Source organism: Saccostrea cucullata, unplaced genomic scaffold, assembly GCF_032062105.1.
Source record: "Saccostrea cucullata isolate Sc308-1 unplaced genomic scaffold, CSIRO_AGI_Scuc_v1 ctg384, whole genome shotgun sequence".
Lineage (NCBI taxonomy): Eukaryota > Metazoa > Mollusca > Bivalvia > Ostreida > Ostreidae > Saccostrea > Saccostrea cuccullata.
The window spans coordinates 274500-300774 of record NW_026928932.1 but is presented as its reverse complement, the minus strand read 5'-3'; the positions used below and the strand labels follow the sequence as shown (position 1 = coordinate 300774).

Here is a 26275-nt window from a genome sequence, read left to right as displayed (position 1 = left end):
TAGATCTTTTGCAATGCATGTTATTTCATACTTTTAAAAAAAAAATTTCAATTAAAATACTACGATTTTCATTTTTTTGAAAAATGTATTTTTTGGTTAATTTTCAATGCTAAAAATATTGTATTTTAAACCTTACATTTCTTTTAAAAACATATCTTTGGTTTTATTTCTTTTTTCCGTTAAATGAAATATAAAAAACTTTGTATTGGTCAATTCTATAGGGATAAAGAGCAAGAACGACTTTTAATTTTTTTTACTTATGTTAGAGTTATTGCTCTTGGTACACAGTGTTCCTTCTTGTTCTAACTTTGTGTATTTAACTACTAGTGTAAGGTTTTATACTCTTTGTATCATCGCTGCTAACGATTCCAATTGATGACGCTAATTATTCACAGTTTCTGATGTAGATAAAGACAAGTATATACGTACAGCAGCATATAATATCAGGCTCAAATGAACATTTTCTAACGCATTTTCATCTTTTGGATTCCTTTTTCAATACAATGTAATCTGTCTCTTCAGACCTCTCAGAAACTTTCTCATCAAAACAATAATTAATCAATTAAATGTGGTTGAAAATTTTATAAAATTTATTTAGTTGCATGTTAAAAAGAAATAAGTAAAAGTTTACATCTGATGTCATTTTTTTAATAAACTAATAAGTCAAATGAAATATATGGTATATAGAGATTATATATAGAGATAACGTATGGTAGTCAAGGTCCACGAAACAATTCAAAATAGAAGCAGAGTAAACACGAACCTTCAAAACATCAAAGGTGGAATTTACGAGTCCAATTTTATCAAAAAAGCAGCTGTCAATATCAGAAAGTCTGGATTTTTAAAATTTAATCGTGGGGAATGGTTGTATATAAAGCTGAAAAGTAGTCAATCAAACGTAATTAATAGTTAACGTCCCAATTACTCTTTTCTATATATATTTTTTTCATTTCTCAAATGTTAGGTTTATATACTACTCCTATTTACGCCATACAAAAGAGTTATTCCCCTTACGTCGCGTATTGTAAAAACCCAAAAGCGAATAGTTCATAAACATTTGAATTTTTTTAAATATTATTCAAACATGAAATGGAAAATACTTAAATGAGCCTTGGGCCCGTTTTAGGACTTACAGCTAGGACCATTTACTTCAATTTATTGTAAAATTTTGCAAAATTAATTATTTTGTTTAAAATTGTCAGCATAAAAGGATCTTTCTACTTTTAAAAAGATTAAAGCCATTTTCTATTTAATATAAATAAGAATGTTATTAGCAGAATTTTAGTCTTAATCGTAAGTTCGTTTGTAAAACGGGCTCCTGGTTGTGGATCATGATATTTTCACAACCTTAAAAGTTAAACAACGGGTACAAATAAGGCCATCTTTAAAATGTTTTATTTGCAACTTTTCGCATTGTTAATGTCAAAGTCAATTAAATTTTGCCGTTAACATTAGTGTTTACTTTTATTACAAAGTGAAAGTTGTCAATTTTACAATGGTTGTGGCATTTCCTGATCATACCAACTTGATTTTTGATACAAATGACTAGGAATGACATATATTATTTCCCACAACCATGTGCAAAACGATGTGTAAGGGATAGAATTTTTCAAGGTATGTCCTTATATTATTACTTGGTAATCTATTATTTACTCATTATAGGAGGCATTGAAATCAATCCAGGTCCTACATTGAACTCCAATATAAAAATTATACATAATAATGTGTGTAGCATTCTCCCTAAAATTGACATTATATATAATGAACTATGTGATTATGATATTGTTGCTATTACTGAAAGTCATTTAGACCAATCTATAACTGACAATGATATTGAACTTGAAGGATTTCAAGCACCCGTTAGACTTGATCGTAACAGGTATGGAGGTGGTGTTATGATCTATGTTAAAAGTAACCTCAGTTTCAAGAAACGAGAAGATATCCTTACTTCAAATATTGAAATTATATGGATTGAGATTGAAAATGGTAATCACAAATTCTTAGTTGGTGTAATATATAGACCACCTAGTGCAAAAGCAGACTTTGTAAACCAACTTGCACTATCTATAGAAAGTGCTTTGAATGCTGAATTACCAATATTTCTATTGGGCGATTTTAATTTTGATATGTTAGCTGATGGTAACAATGCATTTAAAAACATGTTGCAAAATTTTTCTTTATCAAATGTTGTTACAAAACCAACAAATTTTTCAAGATCAAAAGGTACATGTATTGATCTTATTATTACCAATACTGTTGAAAAAATAGAAACTGTAAATATCTTAACACCTTTTTGTAGCACTCATAGTCCAGTTGGTGTTGATCTACATTTTAAAACATTCAAGCAACACTCATATAAAAGATACATAAGAAATTATACAAAAGCTAACTACTCACAACTATGCACAGATTTGTCAAATGTTGATTGGGATAGAGAGGTATTTAATACACACAATATCAATGACATATATGATAACTTTATGAAGATATATAACCATTATGTTGACAAAAATATACCTAAAAAAGTAGTGACCATTAGACCATCAGATAAACCATTTATGACAAGTGCTATTAGATGTAAGATGCGACAAAGAAATAGAGTACATTATAAAGCAAAAGCAAATAATAATGAATATCAATGGAGTAGATACCGTCATTTAAGGAATGAAGTAATAAGTATGGTACGTAAATCAAAACAAGTCTATAAAGAAAAAATTACCTCACAAATATTAGATAGAACAATACCACCTGGCAAATGGTGGCGAATTGTAAAGTCTATTACTAAATTTTCTAAAAAACAAACTAAACCCCCACCAATAAAATCCAATGGTAGAATTTATATACACCCAATTGAAAAAGCTAATATAATTAATAAACACTTTGTAGAAATATCACATATTGATGTCAGCACAGAATCCCAACTACCCCCTCAAGGGCCAGGTCCACCATATTCAATAAACACAATTCATATTACACCCCAAGAAGTGGAGGATCAATTACATAATATCAACCCATTTAAACCTCCAGGACCAGATGATATTTCTCCACATATACTGAAAAATATAATTCCGTCTATCACTGCACCCCTAGCAAAATTGTTTAATGCATCATTACCCAGCAAACAGCTTCCCCATATATGGAAACTATCAAATATTACACCAGTTTATAAAAATAAAGGTAGTCCAGAAGAACCAGGAAACTACAGACCTATTGCTTTAACTAGTATTCTCTGTAAGATTATGGAAAAAATTATTTTCAAACATCTCCACAACTATATGATGGATCATAATCTTTTATCTAAGAATCAGTCTGGATTCCAACCTGGGGACTCCACCGTAAATCAGCTTCTAGAAATATACAATACTATTATAAGCAATTTAGACCAAGGCAAAGATGTAAGATTTGTTTTCTGTGATATATCAAAAGCATTTGATAAGGTCTGGCATAAGGGGTTATTATTTAAGCTTAAGCAGAATGGTGTTGTCGGAAATATATTGGATTGGATTGAAAACTATCTTACTGATCGTGAACAAAAAGTTTTATTAGAAGGGTACTCCTCAGTTAGAGAAAGTATAAATGCAGGCGTCCCACAAGGTTCGGTATTAGGACCATTCCTCTTTTTGATATATATTAATGACATAACTGAAGATTTAGAAAATCAAATTAGGTTATTTGCAGATGATACTTCTTTGTTTGTAATTGTAGACTCTGATACACAAGCCCCTGCCGTCTCTTTAATAAATGACTTGGAAAAAATTAAACAATGGTCCAGACAATGGATGGTAGACTTTAACCCTAGCAAAACTGTAAATGTTAATTTTACCCGGTCAAATAAAGCTCATCCACAAATCTCATTTGGTTATGTAAATAGTTACATAGAACAACAGCAAAGTCACTGCCACCTTGGACTTATACTACAATCCAATGGTGGTTGGTCAGAACCACAGGCACCAAACTCGCTTGAATTTTTGACCCCCTAGTATATAATAAAGAGAAGGTTATGAACTCCGTCATTCATTTTTGACCCCCCTTCGCTTCAAAAGCTATTTAATTTCACAAATCAGCAAAGATTCCACTTTTTTATGCTTGCAGTGTATAAAATAAGCTCTCTTCTTATTTCATGCCAATTTTCACCGCTGGATCATGCATAGTTCTTGAGATGTACCCCCATGTCTGTTATATCTAAGTAGGTCGTACATTTACTGGCAGGCCGATTTCTACTTTCGCTTCAAGAGTAAACATACTTATTGCACGATGCCATTACTATCATCAACATATATCAATAAGCACAGTTGCAAAAGAATATCACTTACCCTATTTATGTGTTATTTAATCCATTATAAAGACGTAAATGCAAATAAATTATTCGTTGTTTACTGGCTGTCTGTAACTTCCGGCCATTTTGTTTGTCCCGAGTACCCTAATGGAAGATGCGCACTGATTGGACAATCGTTTGGCGGATTTTTTCGGAAGAACTTTTACTCATCGCTTATTTTCAAGGTAAACACCTATGATTGAAAAGATGCACGTTACTGATGGACACCAACGTGCGCTTAAAATCACATTTGAGAGCCATAATTGTATTTAGGAGGCCAAGCAGGTCCAGGCACGTAGCGGGGGGGGGGGGGTGCCACTTCTTTTGGCCAACATTTCTTTCATTACTGGAATTGAGCTGGTTAACCACCAACCCCCCCCCCCCCATCTTATAGTCCACTTGATTATAATATGAGTTTATATCAAGGAAAAATATAGTATAGACAGCAGAAAATTGGTAACGAAAGAAGTTGGCATTGAAAAAGTTGGACTCTAACACAACCCCCACACACTCACGAAATAAGATTTTCTTTTTTTTCTGCTTGCCAACTTTTCAGATAAGTCAAAAAAAATTCTCTGCCCCCCCCCCTTTCAAAAACGATGCTACATGGCTGAAATCAGTACTTATTTCGCAAATATTTGTAACTCTTTATAACAAAAAAAAAAGTTGCGCTAACATGCACTTTACAGGAATAGATTGTACAAACTTCACTTCGAGGTCTGATGCAGTCACTATTCACAACTGGGCTGGATTGGATGATGGAAGGTAATTTTTTCAAAGTATATATTTATTGTCCGTCAACCCTTGGCTCATGTTATAATTTATTTCAGGTCCGTGGCCACACAATTTTTCTCTATTGAAATGAACGTGGTAGCTACGTGGGGTGGGTTTTCACAGGTAATATATATGGGGTGGAAGGGTGGGTGGAAGGGGGGTGAATTAACCATTGTCATAAAACAAGATCTATCTTATTGACAATATAGAAAATATCCCATTGTACGTTACATCTTGTCAGAGCTGTATAAACAAATGTATTATTGTACATATATTACCGGGGTATGTATGTTATGGTAGCTTAAATTAATATGAACATTCACAAATGTCCACTGCAGGAAAATATGAATATATATTTTAGTAAAAATTCATCTGTATATAAATGATGACCAATATCTTTCATGATCGTTTGTTATCTTTTATTCAGATTAATTTCATACTCTGTGCAGGCAAACATGTAAAATCTGATTAAACTATACTGCAACGTGTCTGTGGAAAGTGGGGGGGGGGGGGGGGGGTTAAACCTACGCAGCAATGTTCAATGTCTATTCTAAGTATACTTTTGGGGGGAAAAAGTGGAGTGGGATACCCCCCCCCCGGTTCCGACACCTATGCTGCGTCTAGTACGAACACGGAAATAGCAAAATTGTCTTCAATCCCCATCTATGTAATTTGACGACTTCTTTGTATGCCACTTACTGTGTGTATGATGTGATTCTTGTATATGTTAGAAATTTATTGATGTATCTTTAGTTTTCATTTATTTATTGATTGATACTTTTCATCATTATGGTTACATCATTCAACATTATGGTTACAGTCATATAAAATATGAGTAATACTTTGTTGGGGGGGGGGGTAGAGTCCTTGAAGTAGCCCCCAGCTACATCTGCACTGCAAGGATATAGAAATAATACCTTTAATGATATAATATGATAATATAAAAATAATTATATACCAGTAGAATAGTTTATCACATAAAAAATATCTTTAATAATAGAACCACGGATTAATTGTATCATGGATCGTCTGATGCACTTGCATGTCCCCTCCACGTCAACTAAACTTTGATGATTTTAATTATAGATAATTTGGACTCAAATATCTATATCATTCAATTTGTCTGTACATTTTCTATAATCAATTGAACTTGACGTAAAAAAAATCGGAGCATTATCACTTGAAAAAAAAATGAATATACCAGGTAACATGACACCCATGCCTCTTCGTCCATAGGATGATAGGTGTTTACCTTGAAAATAAGCGATGAGTAAAGAGTTCTTCCGAAAAAATCCGCCAAACGATTGTCCAATCAGTGCGCATCTTCCATTAGGGTACTCGGGACAAACAAAATGGCCGGAAGTTACAGACAGCCAGTAAACAACGAATAATTTATTTGCATTTACGTCTTTATAATGGATTAAATAACACATAAGTAGGGTAAGTGATATTCTTTTGCAACTGTGCTTATTGATATATGTTGATGATAGTAATGGCATCGTGCAATAAGTATGTTTACTCTTGAAGCGAAAGTAGAAATCGGCCTGCCAGTAAATGTACGACCTACTTAGATATAACAGACATGGGGGTACACAGACCTGCCAAGTGACCCGCATTCGGTGGGTCACACCCGCAAAATTGACCTCTCACCCCCCACTCATAATGACCCGCGGCGTGTCATTGTTTTCACCCGCAAAATCGATCATCCCAATTTTTTGACCCAATATTAATTAAGCATGTTTGTCTCAACAAGAAAGATCTGAAAATTCATCCTAAAATTTCCGATTTGCGTTTTATAAATCAGGATATGAACATCTTGTTTATTCAATGCACACAGATTAGTATCTTTGTTTGTCGAGGTGTTAAAAAAACTGTTAATTAGCCACAGGAAATCACTTCACGCTTGATCGCAGACTGACACAGCTGTACAGGTAATATGCCTGGAGCATTTAGGGGATTATACGTAACCATTTGAAGGGGTATATGCATGGTGAACCACATAGATTTAGAGGTTAATTAAATATCATTTTATTAAAATCAGAAATTAATTAATTAAATACAATGATATGATAAACATTGGGATCGTTTTTTAAAAACGAAAGTAAAAAAACGAAACTACAAGGCATAGCTGATAAAAGCTGATTTTATCAGCTCTGGTAATTATTGAAATTATTGTTAAGTGTAGTGGTTAAAAGAAAATGATATTAATTAAGATAAAGCAAAAGAGTCTAAAGTGAAGTATATTGAATCCCCCCCTCCCAAAATGTAGTATTGTACGTTGTGTTTCTTTGTTAAATGGCTATGACAAGGGAATACCCACTTGTCAGTCACATCATGACTCTAACGATTTTAAGTTTTTGTTTGGGGTGTTAGGTATCCTTCATAATTTATTTTGTAGTATTTGATTCATTTAATTTTTTTGTGTGTGTTTTAAAATTAATAATAGGAAATTAGATGGTACATATTTCTTACCACCATCCCCTGAAGCAGCAATTTTTCAATATTAATCTTTCAATGTAATGTCTAATTACAGTTTTCTGATTGTGTAATATGTTGAAAATTAATCATTGTAGAATCTAACAAAAGTTTCCCAGAAACTTTTTAAATTTTTAAAACTTTGCAAAAATTCTATTGAACTAAAATTATCTGAATATTAATCTTACTATCAATCTAAAAGTGTTCTTATACAAGCAATTTTAAGTAACCTGTCCTAAGTAAAAATTAAGTCTGCAATAAAATATAACATATACATGCATGTGTTTGATTGTTTGCATTGATGCCTAAAAATTAGGGAGCATTTTGTTACTCAAACCTCAACAAAAATGTCGCCGTGCGCTATGACCCAACATTTCAATTCTGAATGTTGGGTCATGACCCCCCACAGCATCAATTTTGGTTGGCAGGTCTGGGTACATCTCAAGAACTATGCATGATCCAGCGGTGAAAATTGGCATGAAATAAGAAGAGAGTTTATTTTATACACTGCAAGCATAAAAAAGTGGAATCTTTGCTGATTTGTGAAATTAAATAGCTTTTGAAGCGAAGGGGGGTCAAAAATGAATGACGGAGTTCATAACCTTCTCTTTATTATATACTAGGGGGTCAAAAATTCAAGCGAGTTTGGTGCCTGTGGTCAGAACATATATCCAAAATATATGATAAAGCATGTCAACGTTTAAATGTTCTTCGCACCCTTAAATACAAATTAAACAGAGATTCCCTTATTAGTATTTATATTGCTTTTATAAGGCCTATTTTAGAATATGGAAATGTAGTATGGGATAATTGCACACAGGAACAGAGTAATCTATTAGAGAGTGTGCAAATAGAGGCTTGGCGTATCATTACTGGGTTAAGACGCAATTCTTCAAAACAAAAACGCTTATGTACAAAATACTTAATGATTATACACCTGAATATTTGCAAGAAATGGTCAATCAATGCCTACCTGTTTCACATAATTACGCGTTACGCAATAATTCGTATCACTTACCATTCACTAGAACAGTTGCATACTACAATAGTTTTTTACCATCTACAATTAAATTATGGAATGATTTGCCAGATAGCTTAAAATCTGTAACAAGTGTAGCAAAGTTTAAACAGTGTATGCAAAATAAAAATCTTGAAGATAAAACAAAATCCAAATTATACAATTATGGACAAAGAAAATTAAATATACTCCACTGTCAGTTGAGAAACTTCTCTAGTAATCTTAATGCAGACTTGTTTAATCATAATTTAGTTGATTCACCTAAATGCTTAAAATGTGGATATTGTTTTGAAGACTCTGTTCATTTTTTCTTTCAATGCCCATGTTATGATTTTGCCAGGAACATTTTAATTACATACATGAATGACCATGACATACCAAGAGATGTCAATATTGTATTATCAGGTTATGATTGTCTATCTCTTAGAGAAAATATGTTATTCTTTGACCAAGTTCATAATTTTATAAAAAACACTAAAAGATTTTAGTCTGAGCCTTCCTCCCCATATTCTTATTAATTTTTTGTTTGTTTGTTTTTTCCATCATTTTTTTTCTCTCTTTTCTTTTAAGTTTATGTTATTGTTTTCTTTATGCATTTTTTCTCCTCAATTTTTCTTCAACCATGTATTCTTTATAATTCTCTTAATATTAATTTATAATACATGTTTTGTTGAACTTAAAATATGTACAGTAATTTAATTGTACCATGTGTACCTTGATCTCAAATGGAGAGAGCTAATATAGGCCCTTGGCCTGCTGTTCAATCCATATTCATATTGTACTCTTTGTATATTATGAATAAAATACTTCTTAAACTAACATTAGTATGCTATATATATAATAAGGTCGGGTTCAACTTTAATCACAGGTACATGTACCTGACGATTGAAATCTGGTGGAAATACACAAAAATATGGTAATTCTAATTCATTGACAGTCTATTGTACATGGGGCAGAAATAAGCCACCATATTTTTTAATACTTGCTTTTGTTTTGCTCTTTGTTATCTACTTAGACAAAAAATTACATATTTACTCAGCATGTTTTTTCTGCTTTCCTCATTGGCGGATCCAGAGGGGTTCCGGGGGTTGGACCCCGGCCCCCAATTATTTTTTGCCAAGTGTGGAGAGAGAGAGAGAGAGAGAAAGAGAGGATAAAACCTTTTTCCGAAAATAGATATTTGTACGTCTATAACTTATGTATTTAATAGATAGATTTTCACACATATAGTATCCTCCATTCACCTTCACTATTACTTTTTTTGAGAGAATGGAAGAAAATGTTCTACTTATTTTTATATATCTTATATATGATATGTAACATGCGAATGCGAGGTTTAATTTATTCTTAGATTCCCGCGATCTTTGGCTGTGTTGGCTATACATGTATATGTCATAGGCGTCGGAACCGGGGGGCTAGGGGGGCTTACCTCGGCCCCCTTTTTTTTCTACAAAGATATACATAATTATAGGCAATGAAAATTGGGATTACCTTTTTTTGCTGGTTTAGCCATCCCCCAACTTTCAATTAGCCCCCCCCCACTTTCAATTTGCTTCCGACGCCTATGTAAGTACCGTTTTTTGATCATATCTTTTGAAGGAACTAACATGTAACTATTTGTTTTAAACCCCACCCGCATCCCAACCCCAAAAAGTTTTTCAAATTCTAAAAGAAAATTCTTTGTACTCTTCGGAAATGCTGCAAATCCATTCAGTTTTTAAATTAAAAGATATTAAGTTGAAAGTATTGATTGAATTCAATAATTGTTGATGAGATGGAAAGTTTTGGAATAAGAAAAAGAACTTTTTTACTGCAGGTTTTAATAAAGACAAGATTCAAGTCGGGAATTTCTCACCAGACGCTTCATAGAGATGGTCCAAAAATAATCATATATACATACACCAGTAATGATTGATATTTCATTAATATGTTCCGGTAATAAAAACGTTAAACTTCATTTCTTTTCATAGCGCCGTTCATTTCATTTAATTCGCATGCTCATCGGAATATCCAAAAACACTTAACATGGCAAGTCAAACCATAAGATCAACTTCTGTCAATTTTGTACATACATTCTATATAATGGGAGAGTTGTCACTTTTGAACGGGGTTCCATATCTTATAGGGAGCACATGTAAAAAATATTGTGGTTCGTATACTTTGAAATTTTGTTCACATTTTTATACTGGGGGTCATTTTCCTGCAAGAGTCATTATTTGTCTTGACACCGACCGTAATCTTCTGAGCACGGTCAAGATTAATGACCCCTATCTAAATGTTAATTCATAGCGTTTGTTCAATTTGGTCAGGTATGAAATGCCCACTGAACTCTACTCAAAGTAACAAACTGGGAGGACGGATCAAATTGACCGACCATTTAGACCACTGAACACAAGTATGGACGTAAGAGGTTTACATTTTTTGACAAAATATATCAGATGTATTAATTTATTACAGTATATCTATCGAACATCCAGCATCCGATCATCATTTTCAGGAATTCCCTTGTATCTTTTTTTATATACAGAAGCGTTTCATTGATCCTCAGTTATTTTTAAGGATCCAATCGACTTCATGATTTAACTTACGGGTGATTGTAGAAGCTAGAGTTGATACCCTTGCTTCTCCGATTTTTTGTTCCTCGCTTTCGCTGAAAGTGGGAGGTATTAATATGGGTCTGTCTGTCTGTCTTTCTGTCCGTCTATAACTCTTTCGTTTCCGTATGATATCTTGAGAAGCCTTTGAGTTTTTGCAATGAAATTTTATATAAATGTTCCCTGTAGCCTAGGCAAGACCCTTATTGTTGTGTGTTTAACTTTTAAAACTTTTGTTTCTGCACGATATCTCGGGAAGTCTTTGAGTTTTTTGCACTGAAATATTATGCAACAACTTGCTATGGCCTAAAAAGGACCCCTATTGATTTTGAGGTCAAAGATCACGATAGGAAAATTATACAATTTCTTTGTGTGTAAATCTTTCATTTCCGAATGATATCTGAACGAGCTTTTGAGTTTTTGCAAAGACAAACTCTTTTGTACCATAACACCTAGGGCCCCACCCGCCCCTCTGAAAGTATCCCGTCTCCACCCACACAAACCACCCTTCATTAATCTTTGATTATTTCTTTTCTTTTATACTATGTCTTCAGTACTGTTTGAATAAAAATACATTCATTACCGCTTAAATGTTTTAATTTATTAACGATAGCGTACATATTTTTAAATTTATTTCTGTGTTTAAATTGTCAAAAGTCTATGCTATAAATTCAGATTTATCGCAAACAAGAGTGTTTGTAAAAAACATATGTCCCCTCCCCCCCATTTTCTAAAACAAATTGGCATAACTCTGTCAAAAATTGCTTAAAATCGTACCCATAACATCACATGATCTGCTTATTCCAATGATGTCTTTATACCAAATTTGGATTTCAGTAGGTGCCACCTGTGCGAAAAAAAAATGAACGGAAACTGCAAATAATTGGAATTTTGTCTAAGTGCAATGGGCATAATTATGTTATAAAATTGCTCGATCATACCCAAAACAAAAATTTAACCTCAATATCCCTGTTTGTGCAAAGAAAATGAACGAACACATTGGTGGTCTGACAGACCGACCGGCAGACAGCAGCAAAGCAAAAACATTTTCCCATGCCTTACAAAGTAAACATAATCTCTTACGTCTTGTACAGTTGTGCCTTATGATGAAAGCATTTTCACGTGTAATTCCCTTCAATATAAAACTGTCTCTTGTAGTGCCTTATGATGTGAGCATTTTCGATTATAGTGCCTTACAATGTAAACACTGTCTCTTGTAGTGCCTTATAATGTAAACATCATCTCTTATCTCTTGTCGTGCCTTATGATGTAAACATTATCTCTTGCAGTATTTTGTGACGTACATGTTCCTTAGGGCTCTTATGGCGTGCAATGTCTTATGGCGTAATCATTTTCTGTAGTCGCCCGCATGGCGCAGTGGTTAGAGCGTCTGCTGTAGGGTCGCAGAGCTGTAGGAGTTGATTCTTACGTGGCGTGTTCGAATCCAACCGTGGGACGTAAAGACCGGTCCATAAGATGAGACCGTATAAGCTTAGGTCCCGTGTCGCGGTAGGTGCGGGCCCGAAAAAGCTCCCTCACTTCTCAATGGTCCCTGAGTTCCGAGTACAGGACAAAAGCAGCTCTCTACCGGCAAATGGTGACGTCTCCATATGAGTTAAATATTTTCAAGAGGGACATTAAATAATATGGGATCTCCAATGATTTGTAGTTGGATATGATTTTTATCCAATTACAAATCATGGGAGATTCTTTTTATCCCATGTTTAATACTTCACAACCGATGTTTTACACTGTTGTTATACAGGACTCGACTTTATTTTACTTCATCACGCTAACGCAAAAACCAGTGTGACGTCATAACTGCACTTAACTGTGGGATATGAAAAATTTATCCAATGAGTCATATCCACGGGATAAAGGGGTAAACATGGGATAACAAACAAATATATACATGTTTTCTTGCATTGTCTTATGACGTAAATATATTTTTTGTAGTGTTTAATGACGTAAACATTTTCTCTTGCAGTGTTTTATGACGTAAACACTTTTTCATGCAGTGTCTTATGACGTAAACATTTTCTCCTGTAATGTTTTTAACGTAAACACTTTCTCTTGCAGTGTCTTATGACGTAATCATTTTCTCTTGCAGTGTCTTATGATGTTATAATTGTTGGTGTCGTCTGCGGTGGGGTAGCAGCTATAATTCTTATTGCCCTAGTATGGCGTTACTGCACCATAAAACGGAAGCGACAATCAACCTACGAACAGATTCTTCCAAACCGGAAGCAGAGTGTTCACATAGAAAACGGAACCCTAGTAGTAAAGTAAGACCCTTTCACTTTAGTGATAAAAATTATATTCACACATATTTGTCGTTTCTTATGGTCTTGCTTGGTTAAAAAATCAGTTTAAAATCCGAAAACCTGTAAGGTTTGTTTTCTTTCTAGGCAGCACAAAAATACCTTCAGTATTCCTTTTTTAACTTGCCTTCTGTTTGGTTATTTGGTTAATTAAAAGTTTTCCAGACAACCAACCTTGGATTTCGCAATAACTACTGCGTTTTATTTTGACATTATAGCTCAATGCACTTTCTAAGCTCACATGGTTTTTCACACAAATTAAGGTTACATTGTTATTATGCAAAATTGTGCAACGAGGCTACAAAATATATTTTAAAAGTGATTTCTAACTTTCTTTTAAGTTTATTTAACTTACTGAAACATAATTCACACAGAATTATTCATTTGGTAGGATTTTGATATACTCTTGGCTGATGGATTGTGATAGTTCCCAAATGGTTTTTCGTGGTTTCTCGTCAAATGTAGCCGTTTATGTACCCGTTCTTTGTAAAAGCATTTATTTGCCTTGCACTGACTCAAAAACAGTGCAAATTATGTAACTTTTATATTTTTGTCCGACTATATAAAGCGCAAGATGATAATGGTACTTCTCATTTGTTCGACTGCTTTTCATGTTGAAAAGCTGGCATTTTTTAGGGTTCCTTTCGAAATCTAGCATCATGAAAGATAGATCCAACAGCAAAATTCTAAAGTTTCAAACCGTATTTGTAAAAGAATTATTTTTTTAATGGTAACAATGTACTATTTCAAAAGATAAATAATACTTTTTTATCCTGTCTTTTGGCATGATTTCTTTATGCAACATTGTCATTTTCGGCGCTACATTTTGACAAAACCACGACGATTATGGAAAATGTGTAAAGTATTTCGAAAAATACTCATCTTTAGGACGACAATTTGAAAATTTCAACTAAATAGTATCAAAGAAAGCTGGAAAATTTTAATTTGTAAATACTTATGGTGAAATCATACAGATGTCCCATTTAAAACATCGATTTTAAAACTTTAAGATTATGCATTTAAAGAATATGGACCTTTAACATGAGATATTAAATACATATTAGGGCTATGTTTCCTATTAAAGGTCGGTAATGTTCATTTTATTGCAAAAAGAATGTGACTTTAATTTGTTTGAAAATCCATGTGAGCTTAGAAAGTGCGTTGAGCTGTATTTCATTCATTGTAACATGGCGTACGATTAAACCGCAGCTACAGATGTCGTTCTCTCCACCGTAATGTACATTGAATTAAGAAATCACTGTCTATTTAGTATAGTATGCCAGGGCATCAACAATAGTGGGAAACATGGGATAATTTGCATAACGGCGAAGCCCGTTATGCATAAATTATCCAATGTTTCCCACCAACCTTTATGTTCCTGGCATACTAACTAGTCAGTGATTCCTTCCTTATATTTCCATTTCATTGTGAAATAAAATTGTAGATTTAGATTTTAAAAATGACTGTTAAGACACACAGACATAAGAGACACACAGACATAACAGACACACAGACATAACAGTCAGACTGTCCAGAAACAGAGACATAACAGTTAGGCTGATCAGACACAGAGACATAAGTCAGATACACAGACATAACAGTCTAGCTGTTCAGACACACAGACATACCAGTCTAGCTGTTCAGACACACAGACATAACAGTCAGGCTGTTCAGACACACAGACATAAAAGACAGACTGTTCAGATACACAGACATAACAGTCAAACTGTTCAGACACACAGAAACATAACAGTCATACTGTTCAGACACACAGACATAACAGCCTGACTGTCCAGAAACATAGACATAACAGTTAGGTTGATCAGACACGGAGACATAACAGCCAGACTGTTCAGTTACACATACATAACAGTCAGACACACATACAGTCAGACATACAGACATAACAGTCAGGCTGTTCAGACACACAGACATAAAAGACAGACTGTTCAAACAGAGACATACTAAACAGTCTGTTCAAACAAAGAGAACAGACTAATAACAGCTAGAATGTTCGGACACACAGACATAACAGTCTATACTTAATGTTTTCTGCTCTAAATCTATAATTTTAAAAACAATTTTTTTTTTCATTTCAAATAATTGGAATTCACATTTATAATTCTAACCCGGCATGTTTCTCCACGCTAGGTCATCACTGGTCATGTGACCGTACTACGCCGCACTATAAATCAGTTTATCCATAATTGTAGCAATCCCCTGGGAGAATGCCACGAGTGTCTAACATTATTTGAGACATATTTCATGAGTGAAATACCCCAAGTGATTTGTTAATCACCAAAACTTGTAAATGTATTGACATGGTGATTCTGGTGCTAATCGATGTGAAACCATCATAAAATGCAGTAATTGAATTCACTGCACCAATACCTGGGTCACTATTGAATTACAACTAAGTCTCTAAAGTACTGAATTACATTTAAGTCTCTTATAAAGTGCAGTAAAGAAGCACAGGTTGTTGGTTTCGTGTTGATGTCAATCTAACCATCACGCTACCAGCTACTCAAAAGAGAAATCTGCTCAACTGTTACACCAGCAACCTATCCATTCTTATTGTGATCAGTTTATACTGTATAATGTAGTACGCTACTCTTTCAATAAACTAACATATATAGTTTATCATTATTTACTTATCACACAATTACCGATTCGCCATTCATTGGTCTTCAGTCTAAATGTATGGAAGTTTTGTCTCAAGGGTTTTGACAAGGAAAACAATCTGCATAGATTCTTTTCCGGATATTGTGTATTATGATAGATTTATGTAAATATCGCCCGGCCTGTTTCTAGATAAATAAGATCTATTCTTTTGACGGCGATTTCATTCCCAGGATGCCTAGTTAACTCTGTCCTCAGACACAACTCGATCAATCATCAGGCTTTGTTCATTTCCCTGCTTGACTTCTTGGTTTAGATTTTTCTGGGGGACTGGGGGATTTAATTAGCTGATCCTTATAAGACCCCTAACTGAAGGAGAGATGCCGTCTTTGTTGCAGTAATAAGTTGTATGAAGGAAAGGAAAACTCGGTAAATACCGACTTAATTGTATGTAGAGACATGTAATACAAGATGTAGTTTTAATACCCAATGATACCCAGCCCGCCTCCTTTCTACTGATTGGATCCACCTTCAAAGTAGAAGAATCGACACCAGTTTATTGTTGTGTTTTAAAGATATACAAGCTATATATGTAAAACAAAATAGCTAAATGGTTTGAGGAACAGGATTTGTATTTAAAAAATAAATTAATTACTATTTTCCACAACGTTTAATTAAATAAGTCGTTGTTATTATTTAACAATTAAACTAGCTGCAGAACTGTAGCTCTCCGAAAAAATATATTGACATGCAGACTGGAGAGCTACAGTGCCACCCATTAAAAAAACCGTATATTTATAGCGCACAAAAAAGTGCGCTGTTTCTCGATTTATTTCTCCATTGTTTTTAAATTGTCAATTCAAAATATTACTAATCGTGTGTTCCTAACATATTATTTCACTTATTCCACGACAAAACATCCCTTAAAATTTTTGTTCATAACCCTCCTGGCCCTGGAATTAATATCATCGATCGAAAAGTAATTATAAATCCATATATACTACCAGTTTGGTTTGCAAGATAATTCGATCCAACATGCTTCGTGAAAATGTCGTCTACGAGGGTACTTGACAGATGCGTAAGGAATTTCTGGAAATATGTTTTTTTTACAAGTGAGGTATGAATTTGGAAGAATTAATCCAGAACTAAGCGCAACTTTTTGTGCGCAATCAATATACAGTTTTTTCAATGGGTGGCACTGTAGCTCTCCGGTCTGTCAATATATTTTTCGGAGAGCTACAGTTCTGCAGCTACAATTAAACAAGATCTGTAATGAGAAATTCAGTCTTATTATATATGAATATATAAGAAGATATGTATGTCCGCTGGAAATCAATGACGACAAGTTTCGCTGCATTTTGACTACAGTTATAAAATAAAAGCTAATATCTGTCATTAAAGAGAAGATCGTTAATATTGGTTGCTTTAAAAGATAAGACAAGTATCTTTAAGTGTTAAACGTTTGCCATCCAAATCAAGTGTTATTTTATACCAAACGACCTACCTCGTTTTATTGTCGCTATTTATTATCAATCAAAAGTAGCGATTATCTCACAAGATGCATTAATCTAAATAGAGGCATCACTTTCCTGGCAGGAAAATATTTATAATTTGACATCTCCTCTCCGCTACTATTTTGTTACGTTTAATCACGAATTCTGTTCTTTATCTCTACATATTTTAAAATCTTTAGAACGCGTTCGTTTTCAATCGTGCAATTTTTAGCATTCCTTAACTTTAATTGGTTAACAAAAATTAATTTTGGACTTTAGTTTTACTGAAAGTTATAGGGAACTGTATATCACTTTAAGTCTTAACTGTCCTAATCACAAGATATATTTTTTCAATTAAAATGTTATGAAATACTGACAAAAGAAGATACGTTGGAAACATTATGAAGAAACAATTCAAAAAGATCAAATTTACTGATACTTAGCAATGTCGGCCCAAGCTTATAAGGAGAGTGAGCGCATCAATAACCCTTGGTTAGCAAGGATGCCCTGTCCGTACCCCATCGCAGCGTTGTTAGGGCATGATACGAGGGCTGTTCAATAAATAATGTCCTCGGTGCTCGGAAAGAAATAAAACGCTTTTCAATGATTTAGTCTTAATCATTTCATTTATAATTCTCTTATACTAAAGCACATATCCGTAGCATTTTTAGCTAATTTCTAATTGTTTTAGAACACATTTTGAGTATGGTACTTCGTAAACTGAAAATGGTAGATCCTATGATTTCCTGGACTTGTTTCTTCTTCCTGAAAGGTGTTTTTTTCAATTTTGAAAAATGAAACAAGTCAAAGGGTGTAAGTTCTGGCGAATATTGTTGGTGTGACAAAACATTATGACTTTCTATTTATCCCCAGAACTCATTTACTCTTCGGGACGTGTGGGTTTGGACGCTGTCATGAAGACATTTAATGAATTCCTGATTCTGGTTCCTTCCTCTCAAACTTTTTCGATTTGGGGGCAAACATTTTGCTTTCTAGACTCCAACAGAAGTTAAATTGCCTCCCAAATAAGAATTTGAACAACAAGACCACTACTTTTAAAGAAAATTGCAGACAAGACTGTCTTTGTGCTCTTGCAATTCTTTGCTCTACTTAGAACTTATTAAAGTTTTATTATCTTTTTGAATTTCAGAAAAACACCGAAAAACTACAATTTCTGATTTGTAAAAAAATTGTTTAAATAGGAAATTAAGCTTTTTTACTAACAACCGTATCTTATTCCAAATTTGTTTTAAGGGTTTATAGCAATAGATTTAAGTTTTATTATCTGTTTGAATTTCAGAAACACACCGAAAAACTACAATTTCTGATTTGTAAAAAAATTGTTTAAATAGTATTGCACGCTGTCGTTTTCACTTATTTTTCAAAAACATGGAATGACTATTGAGTAATAAGCTTTTTTACTGTCAAATGTTTCTTTGCAACAGTTTGATCTACCCCCAAAAATGATGCCTATAAAATTTGCTATGTGTCTTAAAGTCAATAAAACATTGGTTGTTTGTAAGTCCTTGTCGCCAAAGACGGTACCCATTTTTAAATCCCATCAAATCCTTTTTGTTCATTGAAATCTACCTGCTCATTTGTCTATAAAACATGCAATGGTTGCTGTAAATTTAACATTTTTTAGTGAATATTTCTTTGGGGTTTTTAACATGTTATACAGCATCTTGAATGAATCGTACAATTTCACTCAAGTTTACTGATTCTTTACCATTCATTTTTAATGAAGTGTCTCGAATAGCCCTTCCTTTTCAGCTTCTCAGGAGGGAACTATGTGATGATAAACTGTAATCAATTCATTAAAGATTCAATCGTGAGAGAAAGTCAAGCTTAATGTCATATGATTTCTATGTTATATGACATAGAGTTCAGGTTATTATTTATTGAACAGCCCTCGTATATGTTTCATCAACATCTCAAAATGTCTTCTCATGGCAATAGATCAAGCAAATCATAGCTTACTTCATCAACATATACGACTGATTGAGTATCACTTGTAATTAAAAGTATGTACATGAGGACAATGAAATGAGATGAACACATTCTTATATGACATAAATGTAATAAATCCTCATTAGGAATATTTAGGTAAAATGATACCATTAAAATTGATATTGATCACCTGGGATCTGTTCGATAGTACCACACTACTATTTGTTTTGGTAATGAATAACTGTCAAATTTAATTGCTTAATTAATAATTATTAAACATAGACGATTGATTTTTCTAATGAAATATATCCGGGCAAAGAACAATAAACAGACTCAATAATTCCTTTAGCATGAATTTTGGAAGCGGAGAAAATACGAACTTTCAAAGGAAGGTGGGATTGGGTGACATGAAGGAGTGAATATTCATCAGTTAACCTACTTTCCTCTCTCTCTCTCTCTCTCTCTCTCTCTCTCTCTCTCTCTCTCTCTCTCTCTCTCTCTCTCTCTCTCTCTCCGCACCAAGCAAAATTGCAGACTTCTTTTGATCTTGTCAATAAAAGAGATATCTTATACTACTTTTAATCTTCTCACAATGATGAGATTTCGCTTAGAATTCCTTTTTTATCTTCAGGGTGTTTAAGATATTTCTCTTGATTGTAAAAACATTCGAAATTTATTCCTCTATACCTTGTGAAAACAGTTGGGATTTCTCTTTATTGAAATGCAATGAAAATATTTCATGGTCTTTCAAAGCAGAGCAAATTACTTTAAAAATCAGGATATGATTAACGTTCATATCAGAACTCGTTATGTTGTTATCGACTTTATTTTCCTGGGGGGGGATCAAATTGAAAGTAAGTACACAAATACCGCGGGAAATCACGTGGAATCAGGTGCTTAGGAGGAATGAACATCCCATGTGAGCCCCTGTATTGATCAAGGATACATTCCTGAGACATATCTACAAATGTAGCATAAAAACAAATACCCTTTCATTTTAAGGAAACAAGTGAAAAGTAAAATACCCAATTTTTATAATCCAATTTTTAAACTTTAACCAAAAACGTTTCTTTGATTGATCAGTACTGAAGACACGTAAAACCTCATATAAATTAGTTTTCCAAAAAGAAATTATTAGATTATCCATGTCTGCAGTTCTAAGCAATAAAGGATGTCTATAGTGATCAAATGATTTCACACTTTATACTTATTTCCCTATAAAAGTATTAGCATAATATAATTATTGATATGAATCTTTGATATGTTCTGGGTCAATCCATTGCCAGATCTTTGCTTGAGAAAATATACATGAGTTAAGGAATGAAAATTATTAAATTAAACGAATCAAATTTGCACGATGAGGAAAATGTGTTAATTGAACTCGACTGATGACTCAAGGTAAAACCCAAGCTGGAATACGATACATGTATCTGAACAAATAGAAAATATACATGAGTTAAGGAATGAAAATTATTAAATTAAACGAATCAAAATTGCACGATGAGGAAAATGTGTTAATTGAACTCGTATGGTTTAATTTAGTTTTAATTGTAATATAAGTTGAACTTTAATTCGAGTTATGAATGATAGTGAAGGGAACATAGTATGTTTCCTTTATATTAAATTATTTTAATAACAAGTATATTTAAGCTGATACTTGTATGTAAAGGTGTATGAAAGTGTGTTATAAAGTTTATTATTGAGTTAAAAGTACATTGCTCCCCGTTTTTAGCAGACGTGTTTCTATATTCATATGTAGCAGAATTTGTGCTAAATCGTAAGCGTGAAAAGAAGAAAACACTTACTTGGCATTCAGCTCGATAGTTAGATATATCGACGATGTATTGTCAATTAACAATTGTAATTTTAATTCTTATGTCGATACGATATATCCTAGTGAGCTTGAGATAAAAGATACCACAGAGGCTGACACATTTGTTTCACACTGAGATAATTTACTTGAAAAAGATGTTAATGTTATTTAAGAACTTAGCCTTTTGATAAACATGATGACTTTAACTTTTCTATCTTCAACTTCCCTTTCTTACATGTATGAAGCATGTATGATTCATTACCTGCACATGGAGTTTATATATGTATATCAGTTGATTCGATACGCAAGACCATACTCTACGTATGAATAATTACGAAATCGAGGTAAATTATTGACAAACAATTTGATGAAACAAATATTTCAGCAGTCTCACTTAAAGTCATAATTTCGTGAGTTCTATGGACGATACAATGACCCTGTCAGCAAATACAATTTATCATTGATTCAAATGCTGTCTGTTGTTTTTCATACTAATTGTTAGGCCATTATTTATACACTGAATTGACGGCGGATTTTACCGGTATTCCCAGATCATGACAAGGAACACACGGCGGGTTACAGTTTGGCAGGGAATGCTCACTCCTCCATGGCACCTGATCCCACTTTCTGATCTTTTGGAGGTCAGTGTTCACTCTGCTCCTTTTTTGTATTGTTTTATGAACTTTTGATTTTGAATACGGTTCGTTACCATATCTATCATTAAAGGTACATGTAAGTTCTGAGAAATAAGAACTTGACTGTTCTCAAATTGTTAAGTCCTTTGCTTATCTTTATCGCTATGTTTCATGAGTATCATCTGTACACTGATTCATTGAGAAAAAAGTTCAAAGTTTTTAGAAAAAAACGGCTGATACCCTACAATATTTGAATTCATTGAGTGATAGTTCTAACATAAGCCAGCCAATGCACTATGCACTATAATATAAAAGAGAGATGATGGGAACTCCTGTATAGCTGATCTAGTGTCGTGGCGGAGTAAACATTCTCTTTAAATCGAGAGCAGAACAAACACAGTCTGGCAAAACATGAGGGGTGGGATCAGGTGTCATGGATGAGTAAACATTCTCTGCCGACCCGACACAATCGCTTTAAAATCCTTGTCATCATGGGGATACAATTTTTGAGAGATGCTCGAGTTAAAAGTGTTATATATGTTATACGTGTTCTTTTCAAAAAAAGTAAAGGTGCTCAGAAATCATCTTACATAAAACAGTCGTAACAAGATGGATATGGTCTTTAGTATAAATCAGCTGATATATAATAAGCTGAGTCGTAAATGGAGCTTATCATACATAGGAATGTGTTTAAGAGACAGTCACAAACATAATATATAGTTTTCAACTGCAATATTATGTTTGGTCAAAAGTTGTTCATTTATGCGTATATAAATGGCAAGACGTTATGCTGAATCACATAATACGGCTCGACGTAGTCAGAAAGTGCCAGAGACCAAATGTCAATTCGTCCGTAATATGAAGCTTATTATTCTGGAAATTGCAATTTGCTTGACTTTCTTTAGGCCAAACGAGATGAAGACAAGAGAACCGATGCTTGATCGATTTTCTTTCTTTTTTCTTTTTTTTTTTGTATTTTCATGCAATGATTGTTACAATGGAAGTCCTGAAAGTACAACTCAAAGTGACTGACGATGCTTGCATTTTTTGTCAAAAAATCAGTCAGTAGATTACACAATCAATTTGTACTGGTAGGTAAAGCTCATTATTTTATTATACCCCCCGCTTGAAAAGCGGGAGGGTATATAGTAATCGTTATGTCCGTCCGTCCGTCTGTTACGCTTTGGAGTACCAATCTCTTATCTGCAACTCCTCTTATACCACTGAGTGAAATTTAATGAAACTTTCACAGAATCTTTATTACATATCGCCATTGTGCACCTCCTATTTTACTTTTTGATCCGACACATATTTTGGGTTTCCCGACCACAGCAAATCATGGACTTGGCCATTATAACCATATGGGAAGCGGGGGTGTCATTTAGTGAGCTCATTGCTCACAGTACCCCTAGTTACGTCTTAACTCAAGGTTAGGGCAGCTAATGAAATAGAAGGGATTAGTCATTACATATGTTTACGTTTTTACTTAATGTTATAGGGCAGTGAATGAAAAAGAGGGAATTATCATAATCTATGTTTACGTCTTTACTCAGGGTTATAGGGTGGCGAATGAAATAGAGGGAATGATCATTACCTATGTTTACGTCTTTACTTGAGGCTAAGACAGCAAATCAAAACGAGGGAATAACTGTTGCCTATACGTCTTTACTCAAAGTTATAAGGCGGCGAATGAAATAGAAGGAATAACAATTCTGTATCGAAGTTTTTACTTATGGTTAGGGCGGCGAATTAGAATCGATCACGAGTCACGACGCAAACGCCCTACTCAAGAGAAATAAAAATGCATCATATTTTTAAGTTTTAAATGAGAATTTAAAAAAGAAAAAGTATTCAGTTGAGTTTGAAACCTTGGCATAACAATGACTAATACTGTTGTGAGTACAATTTAACAATGTCTCATGTTCATATCCTATAAACACATATTCCAACACGTTTGTCAAGTATACGAAATCCAGCGTTCAAATTTACAAAAACAGTTTTCATATAAGATATAGGATAATTTTACTTAAATTACAAAATTAAAATACATATGGCGAACGCAAACAATAGTGGTTACGTCATTTCTATCAGAACCTGTGTTGAAGTACTTCTTGCAGACTACGGCATAAGAAATGCTGCATTTGACATATTTAGGATACACACAGAAAGATATTTTTGGTATGTCGATATCATATTTTCTCCTCGTGTATCCATCGCATAATAAATGTTTTATTGATCACAATAACTTAAAGGTAGCAATTCATTTCAATATAACAGAGAGAGAAAAAAGACTTGGTGTTTTATTTATTAGCATTTATTTCCACTCTTTTTTAAAGGCAAAGTGGATACAAACCATGAATAAACAAACATTAGCAGTGTGAATGTTCAACAATTTTTATTTGATCTAAATGGTTAATTTAAATGTTCCGTTAGGCTCTGGTGCCATTCGCTGCTAGTAACTCGTTTTATCAATTCATACCATCCACGATTCTGAATGTATTCTTGATTGCAGACTTGACGCTAAAACACTTAAATCAGAAACAAAAAATAAAATGTGAAACAGTATGAAATATAACTGTGTCATAAGGCGAGCTAGGAAATCAATGCTGGTATTAATGGCGAAGTTAGGATTACGATGTTTTATGAGAAACAGAATTCAGTTTATGAACAATGCCATTTGCGAGATTATAGCCAACTTCAAATGAGAATAAATACAAAAATAATATATTCAAATGTCAGAAACTCTAGCGTCGTGAAGCCTTGAGGACTTCTCTTTATTAATTTTAAGTGTTTTTCCAGCAAAGCGGCTTCCAATTTGAAGCAATTTGTTAGAAATATTACAGATAAATACGGCACTGATTCACAAGAAGACGAGAGACGTTATTCCAAAGAACATCATTACAGAATACAATATGTCCAATATCTTAATAACTGTCTTTGTAAATTTCTTTCTGAAAATTAAGGTCAATGCAGTCTTCATACTTGAATGTCACTTTCCATCAGAAACTACAGTGATTTTTTTATGGTGTAAATTTCAGTTTAATTTTTTACATTATTTAAAATAATCTTGTTTGCAAATAAAAATAATACAAAGATTGCAATATGTCTGGGAATTGATAAGAATTATTTCTATCTGATACATAATTGTGACCTATCGACAGGGGATGCTTAGCTCTTCGTAGGCAACTGATCCCACCTCAAATGATTTCAGGGGGGTTCGTGTCGATCACATGTTGATAATTATTTTAAATTTGTCACTGTTCGTTATTTTCATCATTTACATTCAGTTAAACTAAGAGATTAAATCAGTCTCGTTATAATTTCAAGCATCTCGACAACTTTTCATTCCCTAATATTTCTTTCTGTTCGATTGTTCATAATGGCAATGTTAATTTAAAATTTGACATTTCAAGTACTAGTAAATCCTTGACCTTACAATGTCATTTATTCCAATTCTGTTTGACACATGTTCATTTATTTGTCTTTTTTCTGCCAACAAAAATTATTATAATATACAATGACAATTGTTGTCAAAACATCATTTAAATGAGTGGTGAAAAAAGATATATACAAAAAAAAAAAAAACAACAAATATCACAGTCTTAAATTGTAGTAAGTAAATCATCCTGACATATACTGAAACTGCCAAAGTTTCTCTCAATTCTTTGTTGATACATTTTCAATCTCACAAACGCTCATAAATGTCGTCTAACAACCGCCAAACTATGACGTCACAGCTTAAGGACATGGATTTAAAACGTTAGGTGCAATAGGAAAAAACAAACAGAAAAAAAAATATTGTTAGACAAAATTCTCAAATGTTCTTCGAAATATTAAAGAGAAATCCAATAGGTGAAAGTAATCCCCTTGGTAACTATGGGTATTGAATATAAAACGAAAAAGGGTGTGTCCTACCTTTGCTATATTTGGGTTATGCAGTTATTTCTTGTTATTTTGTTGACTGTTCTACATCAGTTATATGCTTAATTACAGTTACTGTTTGTGATGAACATCTTTTGTTTTTCATATACTCCCCTATCCTTTGACGTTAGATCGTGTCTTTTGATTTACACAGTGCATTAGACAATTTCTTGTGTATATTTCATGTGTATTTTTTAGCTTAATATAATGTCATGTAAAATCAGTAAGCCGTCTTAGTGTTTCCCCTGTACTTTCTCTTTATACTCTTTTTTCTTCTTAATTATCAGAAAATATGGTTTTCTCCGATCAAATGCTATTAGTGGAAGAGGAAGCCATTGTTTTGGATT

General features: G+C 33.4%; 1 protein-coding gene across 4 annotated transcripts in view; it reads left to right on the top strand.

The window, feature by feature from the left end:
• LOC134279296 (synaptotagmin-15-like) overlaps window positions 1-26275 on the top strand; it is a 109775-nt gene that overhangs the window by 32420 nt on the left and 51080 nt on the right. For 2 of the 4 annotated variants that reach the window (XM_062761654.1, XM_062761656.1), the window contains exon 2: window positions 13287-13461. In XM_062761654.1, the coding sequence (XP_062617638.1) occupies window positions 13287-13461 (175 nt within the window). Of the gene's footprint in view, window positions 1-10932; window positions 10993-13286; window positions 13462-26275 lie in introns of those variants that run through there. The other 2 variants (XM_062761655.1, XM_062761657.1) reach the window with 2 other exon arrangements.